The sequence below is a fragment of the Mauremys reevesii genome, linkage group 8 (assembly GCF_016161935.1).
Source record: "Mauremys reevesii isolate NIE-2019 linkage group 8, ASM1616193v1, whole genome shotgun sequence".
NCBI lineage: Eukaryota > Metazoa > Chordata > Testudines > Geoemydidae > Mauremys > Mauremys reevesii.
The window spans coordinates 107,281,697-107,297,366 of NC_052630.1; the positions used below are offsets into that span (position 1 = coordinate 107,281,697).

At 56.1% G+C, this 15,670-nt stretch overlaps 1 protein-coding gene across 3 annotated transcripts in view; it reads right to left on the minus strand.

Moving 5' to 3' along the window:
- Positions 1 to 4,747: 4,747 nt before the first annotated feature.
- Positions 4,748 to 15,670, minus strand: part of ST3GAL3 (ST3 beta-galactoside alpha-2,3-sialyltransferase 3) — a 369,636-nt gene continuing 358,713 nt past the window's right edge. For all 3 annotated transcript variants that reach the window (XM_039483732.1, XM_039483729.1, XM_039483726.1), the window contains one exon: positions 4,748 to 10,579. In XM_039483732.1, the coding sequence (XP_039339666.1) occupies positions 10,490 to 10,579 (90 nt within the window). In that variant the 3' untranslated portion in view covers positions 4,748 to 10,489. The remainder of the gene's footprint in view (positions 10,580 to 15,670) is intronic.

Below are 15,670 nucleotides of genomic sequence, written 5' to 3' on the forward strand. Positions count from 1 at the left end.
TGTCGGCACTGGCCATTGTCTGTCATGATCAGGACCAAGGAGCTGTTCACCCATGCGGAGTCTCTAGGGAACTGCCCTGAGCAGTACCCAGTTTATACTCCGTTTGCCTCCCGTGTGCTGTCCAAACTGCCTGTGTTGACTTCACCATCTGCACGTGAGCTACCGCTCCCTCCCGGCTGGCATCAGTGCAAGCACAGGTCTGTCCAGCTCGCCTACAGGTGAGTTCTGTATTATGGGGCTGTCCTGGTGGGAGGAGACGGGAACTGCAGAAAGGAGTGGAGCGGTTTCATGTGTGCTCGAGCCGACTGCACCCTCCATGTGATACAAACATCCCAGCAGGGACACCGGGGCTGGTCTGAAGGTCCTGGAGGCTGCTGACTGTCCTGGCCAAAGCAGCTAATTTGTTCAGTCTCTTGAGAGCTAACCCCCCTGTGAGGTGGTGTGGATTCCCCGCCCCCCCAGGCCTTGCTGGAGCCCTGGGCACGACTAAGCGTATGGACCAAAGCAGATCTTGGCAGGACCAGGTCAGCCCAGTCCTGAGTGGTACATGACCCCACAGGGCTCTCCAGTAACTACGTACGCACATTCCTATGAGATGGCACAGAGACACAGCCTCTCGTACGACCAGGAGGGACTGACAGGGTAATGGGTGAGGACACGTTATTTGAATGAGCAGGTACAGGGTGGTAGCGAAAAGCAGCTTGAGTGTAATGCGTAACTTGGATGTATCGGTGCACAAAAGAAGAGTGGAAGCAGGGGCATCTTCGTATTGGCCTAGGGGACAGCACCGCCGAGGGGAGCTCGTGCTGTGGGGTAGGTGGCGCTTTTCCTAGTTCAGGGACACAAAAACCTGTGGTGCTTGAGGATCCAGGTTGTCCTTTTGTGCCACGTTTCCTCTGGCTGGTGCTCTGAGCAACAGGTTGTCAAGGAATGGCTAGAGCTGACCCCTTCCTTCGTGCCTGCCGCTACCAAGACCAGGAACACATCTGCAGTTACCCTGTGGTTCGTGGCCAGGCCAAAGAGTGATGACCTGAACTGGACGTGCTGGGATCCAGAGGGGGAAATGGAGAGCACTCGGTCAGACTTATGGATGAAGATCGACGAATGGGCTGCCTGTTGACAACAGACCCTCTCCTTTGTCAACAGCTGCCAGGGGGACTTTAACGTTTCTGTCTTGAACCTCAGCAGCCTCGGGATCTCATTAAGCAGAGACATCTGGGAGGAGAACGGAGGAGATCCAGGGCACATTCTCTCTGGACAATCTCCAGAACCCACTTGCTGGAGGGGTTTGAGGCCAACACTTTGCAAGCTGGAGGAGACGCTGGGTGTCCGAGAGGACCAGACAGTTGAGTGGATGTGTTACCCCCTGGAGCGGCCACCTCTGGTTCTAGACCACCTTCACCTGGAGTAGCTGGAATCGTTTAGTCTGCTAAACTGCTGGCTTGGAAGCCTTAAAAAGACTGCTTGGGTTTGCAACAGGAACTTTTATTCCCCACTGTGGGGCTGGGCAGGAGCCAGAGTCATTTTCTCTTTATCTAAGGAGTCAGACACCACTTCATCCATCGATTCCCCATATAATTTCCCTCCTGAATGCTAACTGATGCCAAAGTCACTTAGTCTGGACATCTGTCTTACACATGCCACCAGGTAGCAGCACTGAAGCCCATGACTATTGCTGAGCACCTGAGGACATTCAAAGAAGAGTCTGAACTGAAGGCAGCCCCAGACCGAGGTGTTTTCTGCATCTGAGGGGGACAGAGTCAGACAGACCATCCATCCAGGCCCATACTGCTCAGACTGAGCGTGTGGATTCAGTGGAAAGTCTCAGAGATGTGCAGGTGTCTCAAAGTGTTTCGCGAGTGGTATGTCCATCCTCAGCTCTGTGGGATTCCCAGGACTTGAGTCTCGCTCTGTAGGTATTGCTGTGTCCTTAGCTAGGGAGGTCAGTGCAGCACTGACCTTAGGAAGGGAAACAAACTCTGATTTAGACTGGTTTCATTATAAGGTTTCTTAGCCACCTTGTTCCGTCTCTTAGGTTTTCGTGAGAACTCCTCTTCCTACTTGCAGAAAGTAAATAAGGAAGTATTATTTACCTCTTCACATAAACACGAGCCCCAGGGGTCACCCAATTAAATTAATAGGCATCAGGTTTAAAACAAATATAAGGAAGTATTTCTTCAAACAACATGCAGTCAATCTGTGGAACTCGTTGCCAGGAGATGTTGTGGAGGCCAAAAGTATAATGGGGTTAAAAAAAGAACCAGATAAGTTCATGGGGGATGGGTCCAACAATGGCTATTAGTCAAGATGGTCAGGGATGCAACCTCATGCTCTGAGTGTCCCTAAACCTCTGACTGCCAGAAGCTGGGAATGGACGACAGGGGATGGATCACTTGGTGACTGGTCTGTTCTATTCATTCCCTCTGAAGCACCTGGCATGGGCCCCTGTTGGCAGACAGGAGACTGGGCTTGATGGACCATTGGTCTGACCCAGTGTGGCCATTCTGATATCTATCAAGGCAGCATTGAGAGGAATGTAAGATTCTGTTTGGGGCTGGTGAGGGGGATGTCTGCTCTGATTCCCCCTCTTTGCCTTTCTTAGGGGTTGCATTCGGAGGTTGATCTAAGCTGGACACTGCCCCCGTAAGCATGTATTCAAAGGATCTGAACTGGTTCTTTTTTGCTTTTCCTCCCCCACATGGGTCCTGTTCTGAATCGGAGAGTTATCCCTCCTTCCAGCAGGATGCCGATTGGCTCCTGTGCTTGCAAAATCTGTATCTGTGCTTCCTCCTCCCAGTGCTCCCTGGAGAACCAGCATCTGCAGTCTCTGCAAGACAGTAAGAAGAGACTCCTGTGCCTGCCCCGGGTTTGCCTTTCCAGGGGGCTAAAGCCTTGTTAGTGGCATTTTGCTATTTGGGCCAACACTTTGGGAAGAGGAAGCCCAATGACCTTGGGGGACTGGTCCCTGTGCCCCCTTCCCATGGTCTCTCTCTCTAGCGTGCCCCGTGGATGCTCACCATCAGGGAGCTCTGCTGAAGGGCATTAACTCACCACCTCCTGGTTCTCCAGCCACACACTCCTCGTGACATGGGCATGTGGGCTAAGCAGGTCAGCGTCCTGCGTTACCGCTGGATTTGCCGTGTGTTCTGGCCTTCCCATGGCTCCCCCACCGCAGGCCATGCTGTCACTGTGGCAATAGCATGACAAAGAGGAAGAGACACCCAGAGCGTGTTCGCGTCAGGCAAACGCCCCGATTCCTAGCGAGAGGCAGGGACGGCACAGCTCTTCCTACCGTGTCTGGCGTCACTGGCCAGGTTTCTATTAAGCTAGGTCGTCCGGCTCTTCCTCCCTAGAAAGGAACCCACGCGGAGCTGCTTCGGGTTCCACAGTGCCCATCGCCAGGCAGCCACAAACACACTCTGAACAGCAGCCTCATGCTGCGTGTTAGCCTTTCAAAGTGCTGTTCAAATGTTAATTCATCCTAATTAGCCTTGTATTCCTTTGGGCTAATTGGCTCCCGACCCAGCCATTGCTACTGTGTGTGTGGTTACAGGCGAGCCAGGCTTTGCGCCAGTCAGGAACACAAAGTCACCACGGACCAGGGCTGGCAGGGCGGCGTCTGCGCTAGAGCATCACGGGAGCAGCTTTGGTTCGGTTATATCCCACCAAGCTGCTAGCTGGGCACTCGGGCAGCTCTCGGAAGTGGGAGGAAGGACAGGCCCCTCAGCCAGGCTTTGCTGTTACTCGTGCTCCCAGGAACAGTGATGCTGGTACGGAGCCTGCAGAGGAGGTAGGAGGTTGAATCCAGGAGCAGCAGTTGGTGGCTGGAGGTGAGGTGAACAAACGCTCAGGCATGGCCACCGTCGGGCCCCACTCCCCAGTAACATTAGCGAAGAAGCTCAGTGCTGTAGAACACCTCGTGTGGCGCGGCTCAGAATCGTACGTGGGCCGTTTACCCCAAATCCTCCCACCCATGCCCGATAGACGCTAGCAGGAGTCAGACTTTGCACCAGGTGTCAAAGCATTTCAACAGCCTCTGGAAGTGCATCCTGGGTTACAAGCGGAACTGGAGAACCCAGGCGTCAGAGCCATCATTAGCAGCAGCTCATGTGAGCCGGAGGCACGGCCGTGCTCACGCACCTCCCAGGAAGCACAGGCTGGCAGGCTGTGTGTGTGTGTGTGTGTGTAATGTGCCCTGCCAGCAGCAGCACGTCCGGCTGTACAGACCTCACCAGTCTCATTCTCCTGCAGCCTAGTACCGTGGCAGGGACACCCCTAAAAGAAGCCCAGGTTCTGCACGGCTACCAACCGTGTTCTTCTCCTGCTGGCTCTTCCACCCCTTTCTCCTTGGTACCCAGCAGGCCTGGGTCCCACAGCACTAGGTGAAACACTTGCTGCTGGCTGCAATTAAAATCCTGCCCATCTTCCCCACGCACCACCAGGGAGGGAGCAGGACCGTTTGTATTTCCTTCGTGTTCCAAGTGTGCTGGTGCTGCAGGGCAACGCCCCGGTCTCTCCATGCAATGCCAGTGACAAGCAGGCGCGGAGTCTGGGAGAGCAGGTGAGGAGTGAGCTGCACTCCTGGAGCAGTGTCCTATAGGGTCTTTAAGGGTGAATGAACATGCAGGGGCGACACCTGTGGAGAGATACAGGCAAACAGCAGGCAAGTCCCCCCCAACGCCTCCTCTAGGAGAGGGCGGGAGGGAGACCAACGAGCAGAGTGAAGAGACCAACCGGGCTAGTTTGATAGTTTTATTGCTTCTGGGATATGACTGAATTGATGTGACACAAGCCATGGAGAAGCCCACAAAAGTTCTGCCCTCCCTGCAAGGCCTCTGTGCCTACAGGGGAAATTCAAAAAATAGAACCTAAAACTATTTTAAAAACTCCACGAGCTCGAATACTTCACCTGGGTAAAATACAAAGAGCCACCGAGCCTTTGGCGTGAGCAACCGCAGCGTGGGACAATCGAGGGGTCAGGGTAAGGGCCTGCTGCTCACTCATACCACAGGACGTGTCTCTGCAGCGCTGGCTTTCATGCAGGCTGTGCATAGTGAATACTGGGTTCTGGCTGGTTCTGCTCTCGTTCACAGGCGTTGTGAAGCAGTCATAGGCTCATAGACTATCAGGGCGGGAAGAGACCTCAGGAGATCATCTAGTCCCACCCCCTGCTCAGAGCAGGACCAAACCCAACTAAATCATTCATTGGCCCTATCCCTTTCTCGGTGGCTTCCCTGAGCACCTGGCCAGCATGTCAGTTAAGAGCTCCCATCACAGTTGGGTAAATGCCAATTAACAGACCTTTACCCAACCCCCTTTGGTGCCATGTCCCATCTCTGCACTTCCCTTCCCCTCCCAGCACCTGCATTGAGGTGGGAAGGTCACAAGTGTGTGTGTGGGGGGGTCTCTGATAGCATCTCTCAGGAGATGGGAGTCTCAAGAAGTCACAGAGGAAGCTGGTGAGCAACAATGAGAAGGAAAATGCAGAGACAGAACAGGGCAAACTGTGCCTCCTGCCCATCACATCTACCCTGGGCACAGACGAGAGCTCAGCAAATCCATGAAGGTTACTCGTCTGTACCTGGAGGCTCCTCAAGATGTGTGGCCCCTCTCTGTATTCCATGCCTGGGATACGCACGCACACCACGCACCTGATGCTGGAATTTCTTGCAAGCAGCGTCCGTTGGCCGGCACATGTGCCGTAGTTCTGCTCTGCTCCCAGCCGAGGGCATAAAGGGCACGTAGGCTGCCCATTCTCACTGCAGTGTAATGATTACACAGCAGAGGAGAAGGAGGCAGACAGTGGAATACAGATAGGGACCACACGTCTTGAAGACCCTCCAGTTGCAGGTAAGTAGCCTCCTCTTCTTCCAGCGATGGTCCCTATTGTATTCCATGCGTGGCAGATGACCAAGCAGCAGTCAAACAGATGGTGGGTGCTAGCCGCCTGCAGTAGGGCTGTCCCTGCAGCCGTATCCACAGCTGCTGAGTGTTCCAGGGTGTCATGTCTCACGAAGGCCTGCAAAGAGCTCCAAGTCACTGCCCTACATACCTCACAGAGGAGTACGTCTCTCAGGGCTGCAGCTGAAGGAGCCTGCCCTTTTATCCCTGCCAGGGGGCTGCCAGCTAATAGAGAGCTCAGTGCTCTGAGCATTGGCCTGCTAAACCCAGGGGTGTGAGCTCAATCCTTGAGGGATTTAGGGATCTGGGGCAAAAATCTGTCTGGGGATTGGTCCTGCTTTGAGCAGCGGGTTGGACTAGATACCTCCTGAGGTCCCTTCCAACCCTGATAGTCTGTGATTCTATAACAAAATGCAATATAACCCAAGGTCCATTTCAAATGTCTCTGCACTGATATAGGTTGACCTCTTGATCACTTTGCTATGGAAACAAATCGCTTAGGTGCCTTTCTAACATCCGTTGTTCTTTGCAGATAAAAAGCCAAGCCCTCGGGAAGTCCAGAGGCTGCAGAGATCTCTCCTATTCCAAGGCATGTAGTTTAGGAACAAGTATGATGACTTGGCTCTCATGAAACTACCTTGGATATGAACCTGACCTTTTCTTTATAGAAGGGAGTACATGGTGGACCCGCAGTAAGTGCTCCCAGGTCACTGACTCTTCTGGCTGATGTTCTAGCTCTCAGAAAGGCCACCTTGACAGACAGATGGGTCACAGAGCACATGGCCAGGAGCTCAAAGGGCCAGTCTGACTCAAAATGCTTCATGCAGCACCCAGCTCCATGCCGCTGGCCCTCCCGAGCATCGCACTGCACCGGTACTGCGCACAGCCAGCTCCAGCCATGGTGAGAACAGAGCAAAGGGACCTTGGACTCGGACGCATGGGACCCAGCAAGCTGGCAGCACAGCAGAGGGTAGAGGACAGGAGAAGAAACCCCTTAGTCCTGACTGTCGCAGGGACAGTGGGCACAGGCCTGTATGGGGATAGCCCTGGCATAATGCTCACTCCTGTGGCGACGAGCGTGGGCAAAGTCCCCCTTAAAACGCTCCTTTGCCGTGACATCGACAAGCAACCTGACAACGGTTATGGGGGGTGTGCTGAGCCCAGGGCCGCTCATGCTGACCTATGTCCCACTGTTTCCTCGTGCTCCCTTGTCTGTCCATATCCATCCATTGTCTCTTGGCTTAACTTAGATCGGGGCAGGGATTGTCCTTCTATTCGTTTTGTCCAGCACCTACCATAACGGAGCCCTGGCCCGTGACTGGGGCTGCTCAGCACTACGCTGATCTGAATCAGCAGCACCGTAGCTGCAGTGCCTGGGCGGCAGCAGGGCAGGCTGGCAGGGCTACAGTCTGCCAGTGTCTGCACCTGTTAAGGATCAAGGGATCTGGAGGTGGCAGGACGGGCATGCACGAGCATCGCTCACAAAACCCACCTAGAGCCACGCCGAGGGGCAACTTCCTGGCACACACACCGGGGCTGCGGCTGGTTTGCTCTGGCACTGAAAGGATCAGGGGCCAGCGTCGCTACACTCAGTCCAGGTCTCGGGGGACGGATCACCGCTCTGAGAAGCATCAATAGCAGGGCGCTGTGCCGGTGACCCAGCTGAAGAACAGGGTGAGCCGAAGTCACTTCCCTTCCTCGCCTCCCTGGCCTGGCAACTTGCACATCTAGAGGGGACGTTTTGCTAAGAGCTGCCCTGGCTGCAGCAGGAATTGGTCGGGGGATGTGCTATGGCTGGTGTAATACAGGAAGTCAGACAATCGCTGCGGGAGGGAAGGGGTCCAGCACGCATGGCTGTTGTGTAATACAAGCAGCCCCTCTCCTCTGCTCCACTGCCCCCTGCCTGGCACAGGTGTGAGGAAAGCAGCTCCTGCGGCTGGCTGGCCAACAGTGCCCACTGCAGGCCCTGAGCCAGCTCTCTGCACCTGCGCTCCCCAGCTGGTGGGTCCTGCCCTACCGCAAAGGTAACAACAACGGCACTGACGTGACAAGAGGGAGCGAAGTGAGTCGGCTCCGGCCTGGAGAGCACGTGGCCAAACCTCCCAAGCTCCCAGGGTGAGCACTTCCCACTCTGCTGTAGCACATGCGGAGGGAGGATGCACCCGGAGGTGCCCTGAGCCCCTCTGAGCAGGGCAGGCGGAGGGAGCAGGAGGGCTGGGCTGGGGACTCTGCCCCACCTACCAGGGTTGCTTTGGACCATTGGGAAATGTAGCGTGAACTTCTGCGTGTGACATTTACTGAAACACAATCCCTGGGCTGAATGGAACAGGAAAAACAACTTGGGAGAATATTCAAAGGAGCTCCCTCCGAGCAGCAGCATGGGGAGCGATGGACTGAGAGCCAGAGGCAAGAGAGGAAGCAGGGAGGCTTAGACAGACAGACCCACCCTCCAGAGAGGAGCAGGAGAGGACCCCCAGCTGCCTTGGCTCTGAGGGACTGGAGCAGGGCCAGGCCTCTGCAAGCCGTTCAGAGAATACACGCTGGGAGCGGCCCGGACACAAAGCCGAGGTGCTGTCCAAGACTGGGAGCTGCAAGGAGACAGCTCATTCCCCTGCACTGATCTGAGCGGGCAGCGCTGCCAGGGGCAGCCCATGCCATGTCTCACCAGGCCTGTGTCAGGCAGCGCCTCTACCCCTGCAGGCGACAGCGCCTACTGCACCAGCCCCTCACACAGCTCAACTCGCCCATTGCTGGTTCTGTCTTCTGACCCAGGCAGCGTGTCCTGCGCTGGCAAACCTCCCTCGCCACATTTACGGGCCCTGCCCCAGGAAAGGCTGGAGGAGCAGGAGACGAGCTGTAGGCTTTGGTCTGCGCCACGTGCCCCTTGTCCTGGGTTAGTTACACATCCTGGACCCGCGTTCTCGCTCTGCAATCCAGAGCAAGACCCTGACCCCTCTGGAAACGAATTACAGGGACCCTCAAGGCACCTTCTCTGCCTCAGGGTTGTGACCTCTGCACGGCCTCCTCCCCAGCACCCAAATCAACCAGCACAAGAAGTGCAGCTGGCAGGAGGAGAAGAGTGGGGCCAGGTTATCCCGGGCCAGTAGCCAGTCCATTTCTGCCCTGGGGCTCAGATCCAGAGCACATGCTGCCGCACAGCAGCCTGATGTATTCACATTACAGTACAGGAGGGAAAGGTTAGTTACATCGCTCAGCGTCCGTCCCCTCCCAAGTGCCCCCCTCTTCTGCACAGACACAGAATAACTGAGGCAGCTCCCGCCCCCCCCAGCCGCTTGCTTTGCTCGGTCTAGTGCCACCTTCTGTGCAGAAGGGACAGAACCCAATGTGCAAATTCTGCATGCCAAAGCCACGCTGCCAAAGCCACGCTGCCAAAGCCACGGACACACTTGTACCCCGCTGACAACAGCAGCGGCCCAGCCACGTGGGAGCAGCCAGGAAATGCCCGGGAAGGGGACGAGAAGTGAAGGTTTCCAGTCAGGTCGCTCCCCTGCCCCTTGCTGGGGGGTCCATCATCAAGGAGTCATTAGCAGGGAACAAGACCAGGTGTGGAACATAAAATTAACCCTGCTGTAGCTGTCTGCTGCTGAACACTGAAGCTTTGGATCACAACATGAACTCTGACCTCCCTCCAAATAAATTATCCCTCTCCCCACATAAAGATAAAGTCTGACACTGCTGAGAAACCCTGGTACCACTGAACACAGAGATGCACCTGCCCATGGCGTGCTGCCTGGCCGGCTCAGATCGAGGGCCGAACGCCCCTCAGCACCAGGCAGGGTCCTGTCTGCCGCTCCTCCAGGACACAAGGCCGAGGAGGCAGTTGGCTCCTGGCTCCAGCTCAGGGTCAAGGCAGAGCCAGGGTGGGGCAAACAGCTTGTGGAAAATGCAGCTGGATAAATGGCAGCTCCAGCGCCTATGCAGGAATCAAGGAAAGTGCAGAAAAATAAACCCATGCTCAGCTCCCACCAGCAGCCTGGGTGGAGAACAGCGGAAGGCCATTGTCTCTTTAAATTATAGCAGCACCAACAGGAGCAAAGTCATGGACGGAGTTGTTTTCCCAGGGCAAGGACTGAGGCCAGGAGCTGCGGACTGCATGTGGGGAGGCCTGGCTCCTGCTGGAGGTGGGCACAAGCCAGTCTTCGCTTTGTACCATGATATTATTAGCATGATTCAACATTTCTTTTAAAAATACTACTTTGTACATTCAGGCGGTGCTGTCCCGGCCAGCACCGCTCCTGTTTGGCACTCTCTGCTGTGTGTCACTGACCTGTCTTCCCTTCTCTCTTCAGGCTTTTCCAGCTAATTCTAGACACAAAAGTTCTATCTGCAGAGCTGAGGTCAGGAAACCGCCCTCAGCCCCACTCCCAGCTCTCCCCTGCCAGCCCCATGAGGGATGCAGCAGGTGCAGCACTGGTGCCGACTGGAGATCCGGGAAGTCTCTCGCAGAGCACCTGTGCATTTCTTGTGTTTCCTTTGAGTTGGGATTCCTGTGTGGCTCTCCCACTGCCTGCTCCCTTGGCTGTAGCGTGCGTCCCTCGCCTCCCTCCGACGCGGGATCTGGGACAACTCAGATTCCACTGGTGAGGTCGGTGATGACTCGGGCTTTCACCAGCTTCCGCAGGAACTCCTTCTCTCGCTGGATGTTGTGCGTCCAGGACTGAAAGGAAGAGATAAGAAGAGAGTCACTCTCCTACTCAGTGTGCATGGGTGCACCCCACGTTCCCCTCCCGCCAGCAGCCGCCCTGAGCTCTGCCTGCACAATCTTTTCACGCCAGCACCTTCCAATACCAGCTAACAAACTGGCCGTTCAACCTTCCTCACCGACACACGTCCTGCCTTAGGCAGCAGCAAGGCAGACACTCCGCCATGCCATGAATGCGTTCCGGAGAGCCAGCCTGGGAATGAGCCCGATTCCCTATGCAGCTGTCTACAAGCCAGGGACCTCCTCCACCACCATGCAGCTGGAGGAGCTCCGTCCCCAGGGACAGGCCCAGATGTTTAAAGCCTGGCTGTGCCTCTTCTCGGGGCATTTCCTCTCCCATAGACACAGAGCTTCTCTCTGACAGCAAGGCCCAGGCATGTGACGATCCTGAGAGCCCGTCCTGAGAGCAAAGAATGCTGATTGTGGCTGCCAGGCCAGTACAAGTATAGCCGAACCAGCCCACGAGCGGCAATGAGCCGGGGGCAGGGGGCTGCACACTGGTTGAATGGAGTTGGGGGGGGGCTCTGGCAGAAGGAAGCTGTGATGAACTGGGAAAGTTCGTGTTTTCTTTGAATACTGTGTGGGTGCCTGTGATGCAGCAGGGAGAGGGGAGTGTTGACCTGGGAAGGTTGCAGGGGAGTTTTGCTGGGACTGTCTGCATTGGGCAAGGGAGACTTTCCTTGAGACCAGATACGTGAGTATGTAACATGAGAACTAGGAGGGGGGTTGGAGCTGGGTGACACCTTTGCCCAGGAAATGGACAAAGGCTGGAGGAGGAGCTGGGGGGAGGGGAGGGAGTTGGCTGGGGGGGGATGTCATGGAGTCCCCGGGCGATGCTCTGGAACTGCTCCCCACCAAGCCAGGCAGGACTCTGGGGAGCCTCCTCTCCCTCGGAGCAGCCTGTCTGCAGGGCAGGAAGCTCCCACGGCTTCACCTCCTGGGTCTGACTTGGAGCATTCAGCATCCTCTGCCCCTCCGTGCGCTTCCCACAGCGAGTCCACCCGGGCGGGGTCCTGGGGAAGCCACAGAGTCCTGCACCCCCACTGCGCAGTCAGACGTGACTCTCAGCCAGCCAGTAACACAGAGCTTTATTAGATGACAGGAACAGGGTCTAAAACAGAGCTTGTAGGTACAGAGAACAGGACCCCTCAGCCGGGTCCATTCTGGGCCCCAGCGAGCCAGACCCCCACGTCTGCCCTCACTCCTCATCCCCAGCCAGCTCCAGACTGAACCCCCCTCCAGCCCCTCCTCCTCTGCTGAGTTCCTTTCCTGGGCCAGGAGGTCACCTGATCTCTTTGTTCACCTTTAGCTATTCTCTTGCAGGGGGGAAGGGCCCTGGCCATTTGTTGCCAGGATACAGAGTGTCAGCCATTTATGCACACTGGCGACTTAAGAAATGCATTGGGGAAACTGAGGCACCCACCCAGTATTCACAGTCCCACTTTGTCACAGGGTCTCTCTCAGTTTTTGGGCTGGCTGGGAAGAGGCAGGAACCTCAAATCAGGGGTCTAAGCTCCTTGCCCCCAGAGGGACCCAGCTGAGGGGTCCTGGTTGTACCTACAAGTCCTGCTTGGGACTGTGTTCCTGTCGGCTAATAACCCTTCTGTGTTACTGGCTGGCTGAGAGTCCCGGGGAATCGCAGGAAATGGGGGGTGCAGGGCCCTGACTCTCCCACACCCTGTGACAGGAGGTCCCTCAGAACACAGCAAAGAGTCTTGTGGCACCTTATAGACTAACAGACGTTTTGGAGCATGAGCTTTCGTGGGTGAATACCCACTTTGTCGGATGCATCTGACGAAGTGGGTATTCACCCATGAAAGCTCATGCTCCCAAACGTCTGTTAGTCTATAAGGTGCCACAGGACTCTCTGCTGCTTTTACAGATCCAGACTAACACGGCTCCCCCTCTGACACCTGACCTCAGAACACAGACACCTACCAGGAGCAGGGTCCATGGCAGGCCTTGCAGACAGCCAAATCCCCCTCTCTGACAAGAGCTTTGCAAATCAACAGGCTAATTTAAAGCTAATCCTTCACTTTACAGGCTGCCAGTGCAGAGTGGATGAAACCTGATCCAGGATTCCTGAAACAGCTGCTCTGCTGCAAAGGCAGGCCTGGCTCCGGCCCCTCGTCAGGGGCCATGCAGATGTCCTGTGGCCATGGGGAAAGGGACAGTGACTGCAGAGAAAATCTGTTTCTGGCCTGAGTCCAACACATGCGGCTCTCAGGGACAGGGTGAGCCTGGAACAACATCAGGATTCCTAGCCACGTCCCCTGCTTCCACACGCGGCCCTCAGCCAGAACAGCCTGCTCCTTACACACTTGGCCAGGTCGGAAGGGTCAGCCAGGCATCCCTCTGGGGCTAGCAGGGTGCACAGGACAAGAGCTGTGCCTCGTCTCCCTCTGGTGTAGAAAGGATCCAGCCCAGAGGCCAGCTGAGGGGCCCTTCGGGAAGGGAGGGGGGCAGGCACCCTGGGTTTCGTGCTCTAGCAAGCAATTGACAGACAGAAGGGCAAGTGTTCCCACACACGCAGAGGAAGGACACATGGAGACCCAGGCTCAGGGCAGTGGTGGCTGCTGCCCCAGGGAGAGCCCAGGGCAGCTGGGCTGACATCAGCGGAAAGCAGCACCTCCCACCCCGTGATCCAAGCCCTCTCTGCTTTGGACTGAGGCTGTGTCAGGCGGCGGCTCACCAGTGCTGAGCTCATGCAAGGTGGCCTGGCTTGGGGTCCACTGCTCTGGGGTGGCGTACTCCAGTTCTGGTGGCTGCTCTGGATCTCGGGGACTAACAATGAGGAATGGCCCAGAATGCCTCCAGGACAGTCCCTGACCAAACGAACAATACATTCAAGGAACATGCCTTGTAAACTGAAACGGCTTCTCTGAGAATGGAGACCGCCAGCTCGGAGACCATCGTGGGGTTGTTCATTCCCCCAGAAAGCTTGTGGCGTTGGACCTGCTTGTGGCCTGTCTCCTGGGTCTCCCTCCAGAGAGGATTTGGCTGAGCAAGCAAGTGCATGGAGACTCCCCTGGAGTTAATAGCACCACAGAGAAGTTAAGGGAACAGGCTATGCCCCTCCCTCCCCGCTCTCCTGCCCCCCCATCAATCCCTCCCAAAACAATAGGTCCTTCTGCTCCTGCAAACCCTGCCCAGCACTCCAGGAGCAGCCAGACTGGGGCAAAGCCGTGACCCACACCTGCCACAAGGTGCACAGAGCTTCACAGGGGCAGACACCCACTCCCGCCTCCTCACCCCTCCCCAATGGCAGGCACCCACACCTCCCTCCTCTCCCCAGCACCAGGGCAGAAACCCACTCCCCCGTCCCCTCCGCCAGGGGCAGACACCCATCTCCACTACGGCCATACCCTACTGTTTGAAGAGGAAAAAATGAAATGCAAGATACCCTTAAGAATCAAAGCCTCCTGGTTGAGTTAGAGAGATCAGAGTCTGTGCAGGATCACAGCACACGAGGTGTGACCAGTCTCCTACACACGGGTCTCACGTCCAGCGCTTCACACAAGCAGCAGATATTTTTACAGCTGGGGAGAGTGCGGGACAGAGGAGGGAAGTGACCTGCTCACCCAGCTGGCCTGTGGCAGAGCCAGGAGCAGAAGCTGGTTCCCAAAGCCCAGGCCAGCGCTCTGTCCACTGGGTCACACGGGCTCCGATGCAGAGCTCAAATGTATGTGCAATAACCTCCCTGGAATTGCCTCTCTCATGAAGTCCCCTCTGAAATGGCCAGTTTACCATCTCACTGGTGTCAGGCTGTGAGACACGGTGCCCAAGGTGTGCATGGAGCGCTGGGGGGAGTTGACTGCACGCGCTCCTCCCAGGTGTCTTCTTTCTGTACTGTCTAACACAACAGAAGAATCCTATGGGTTCGCTCACTACAGCCTGGCTGGGTCCCTCAGCATGCACAGAAACTGGAGAAACAGCCAGCTCTGGCCAAACCCACTTTCTGAAATGCCAGGCACTCCCACAGAGCACCCCTTACACTGGCACCTAGGGACGCCCTGTCCAGAGGCAACAGCAAAGTGGAGCCGGGATTTGAGTGCAAAGCCTCCCATGCCAACCTCAGCCCTGGGGAAAGGCCAGTGAAGGCAGGAGAGGGGCACTCTGACCACGGCTGAATCTGGCTCCTGGCGTTCGAGGAGCATTCTTGGACAACCTGTAAGCCTGGCATGGTCAATGGCTACTTCCAGCAGCAGCTCCACCTGGCACTAAGAGGCCACATCACTGAGATCCCAGCCTGCGTGTGGAACCGGTGGGCTGGTGGCTGCGGGGCTACGACTACACGATTGGTGGTTGAATATCAAGTCACAGCAGAAGCGATTCCCTCATAGCGAAGGGCTCTGACCCACACCAGGGCTGGCAATTCCAGAGCCTCCAATGTGGTGCAGCCACCATTGCTTCAACGTGGTGCTGCTCCACAAAGACTTTTCTCCATGGGACTCTTTTGCATGGGTACAGGCAGGAGGGGTGAGGTTACATATTACTGGAGAGGGATTTACTCCCACTGACAGACCCAGCTTAGCCGGCACGTACAAATATGTCCCACGGTGGGTGGGAGAAAGATGTGGGGTCAAACTTTCCAAAGTGCCTAAGATACTTAGGCTCCTAATTCACTTTTTCAAATGGTATTTAGGAGCCCTAGACTTTCAATGCCCTTGGGCTCCTCAGTCACTGGAGTGATTTGGAAAAGGGAACCGTTGCTGCACTTCACACAGGAGCAGGGTGGCCCAAGGATCAGCTGCACTTTGGCAGGTTCTGGTGGAACCAGGTGCTCCACGGGCTCTCACGGAAGGGCTGCAGAATCCAGCAGTGATACAAACAAACACGTGGAAATGGCACATGTGCCAGTGGAGGGCTGGTTATGATGGGACTTAGGAGAATGTTAAGGGTGAGGCATCTGCCAGTGGGGCTCACAGAAGGGAGGACATAAGGGAAAGCTTTCTGCATTGCACCAAGTTACAGGACACCTGATGTCACCCACTGCCAGGTGCCGCCTGGTGACCACATCTGGGGATTGGCTCCACTCAAGGTTTG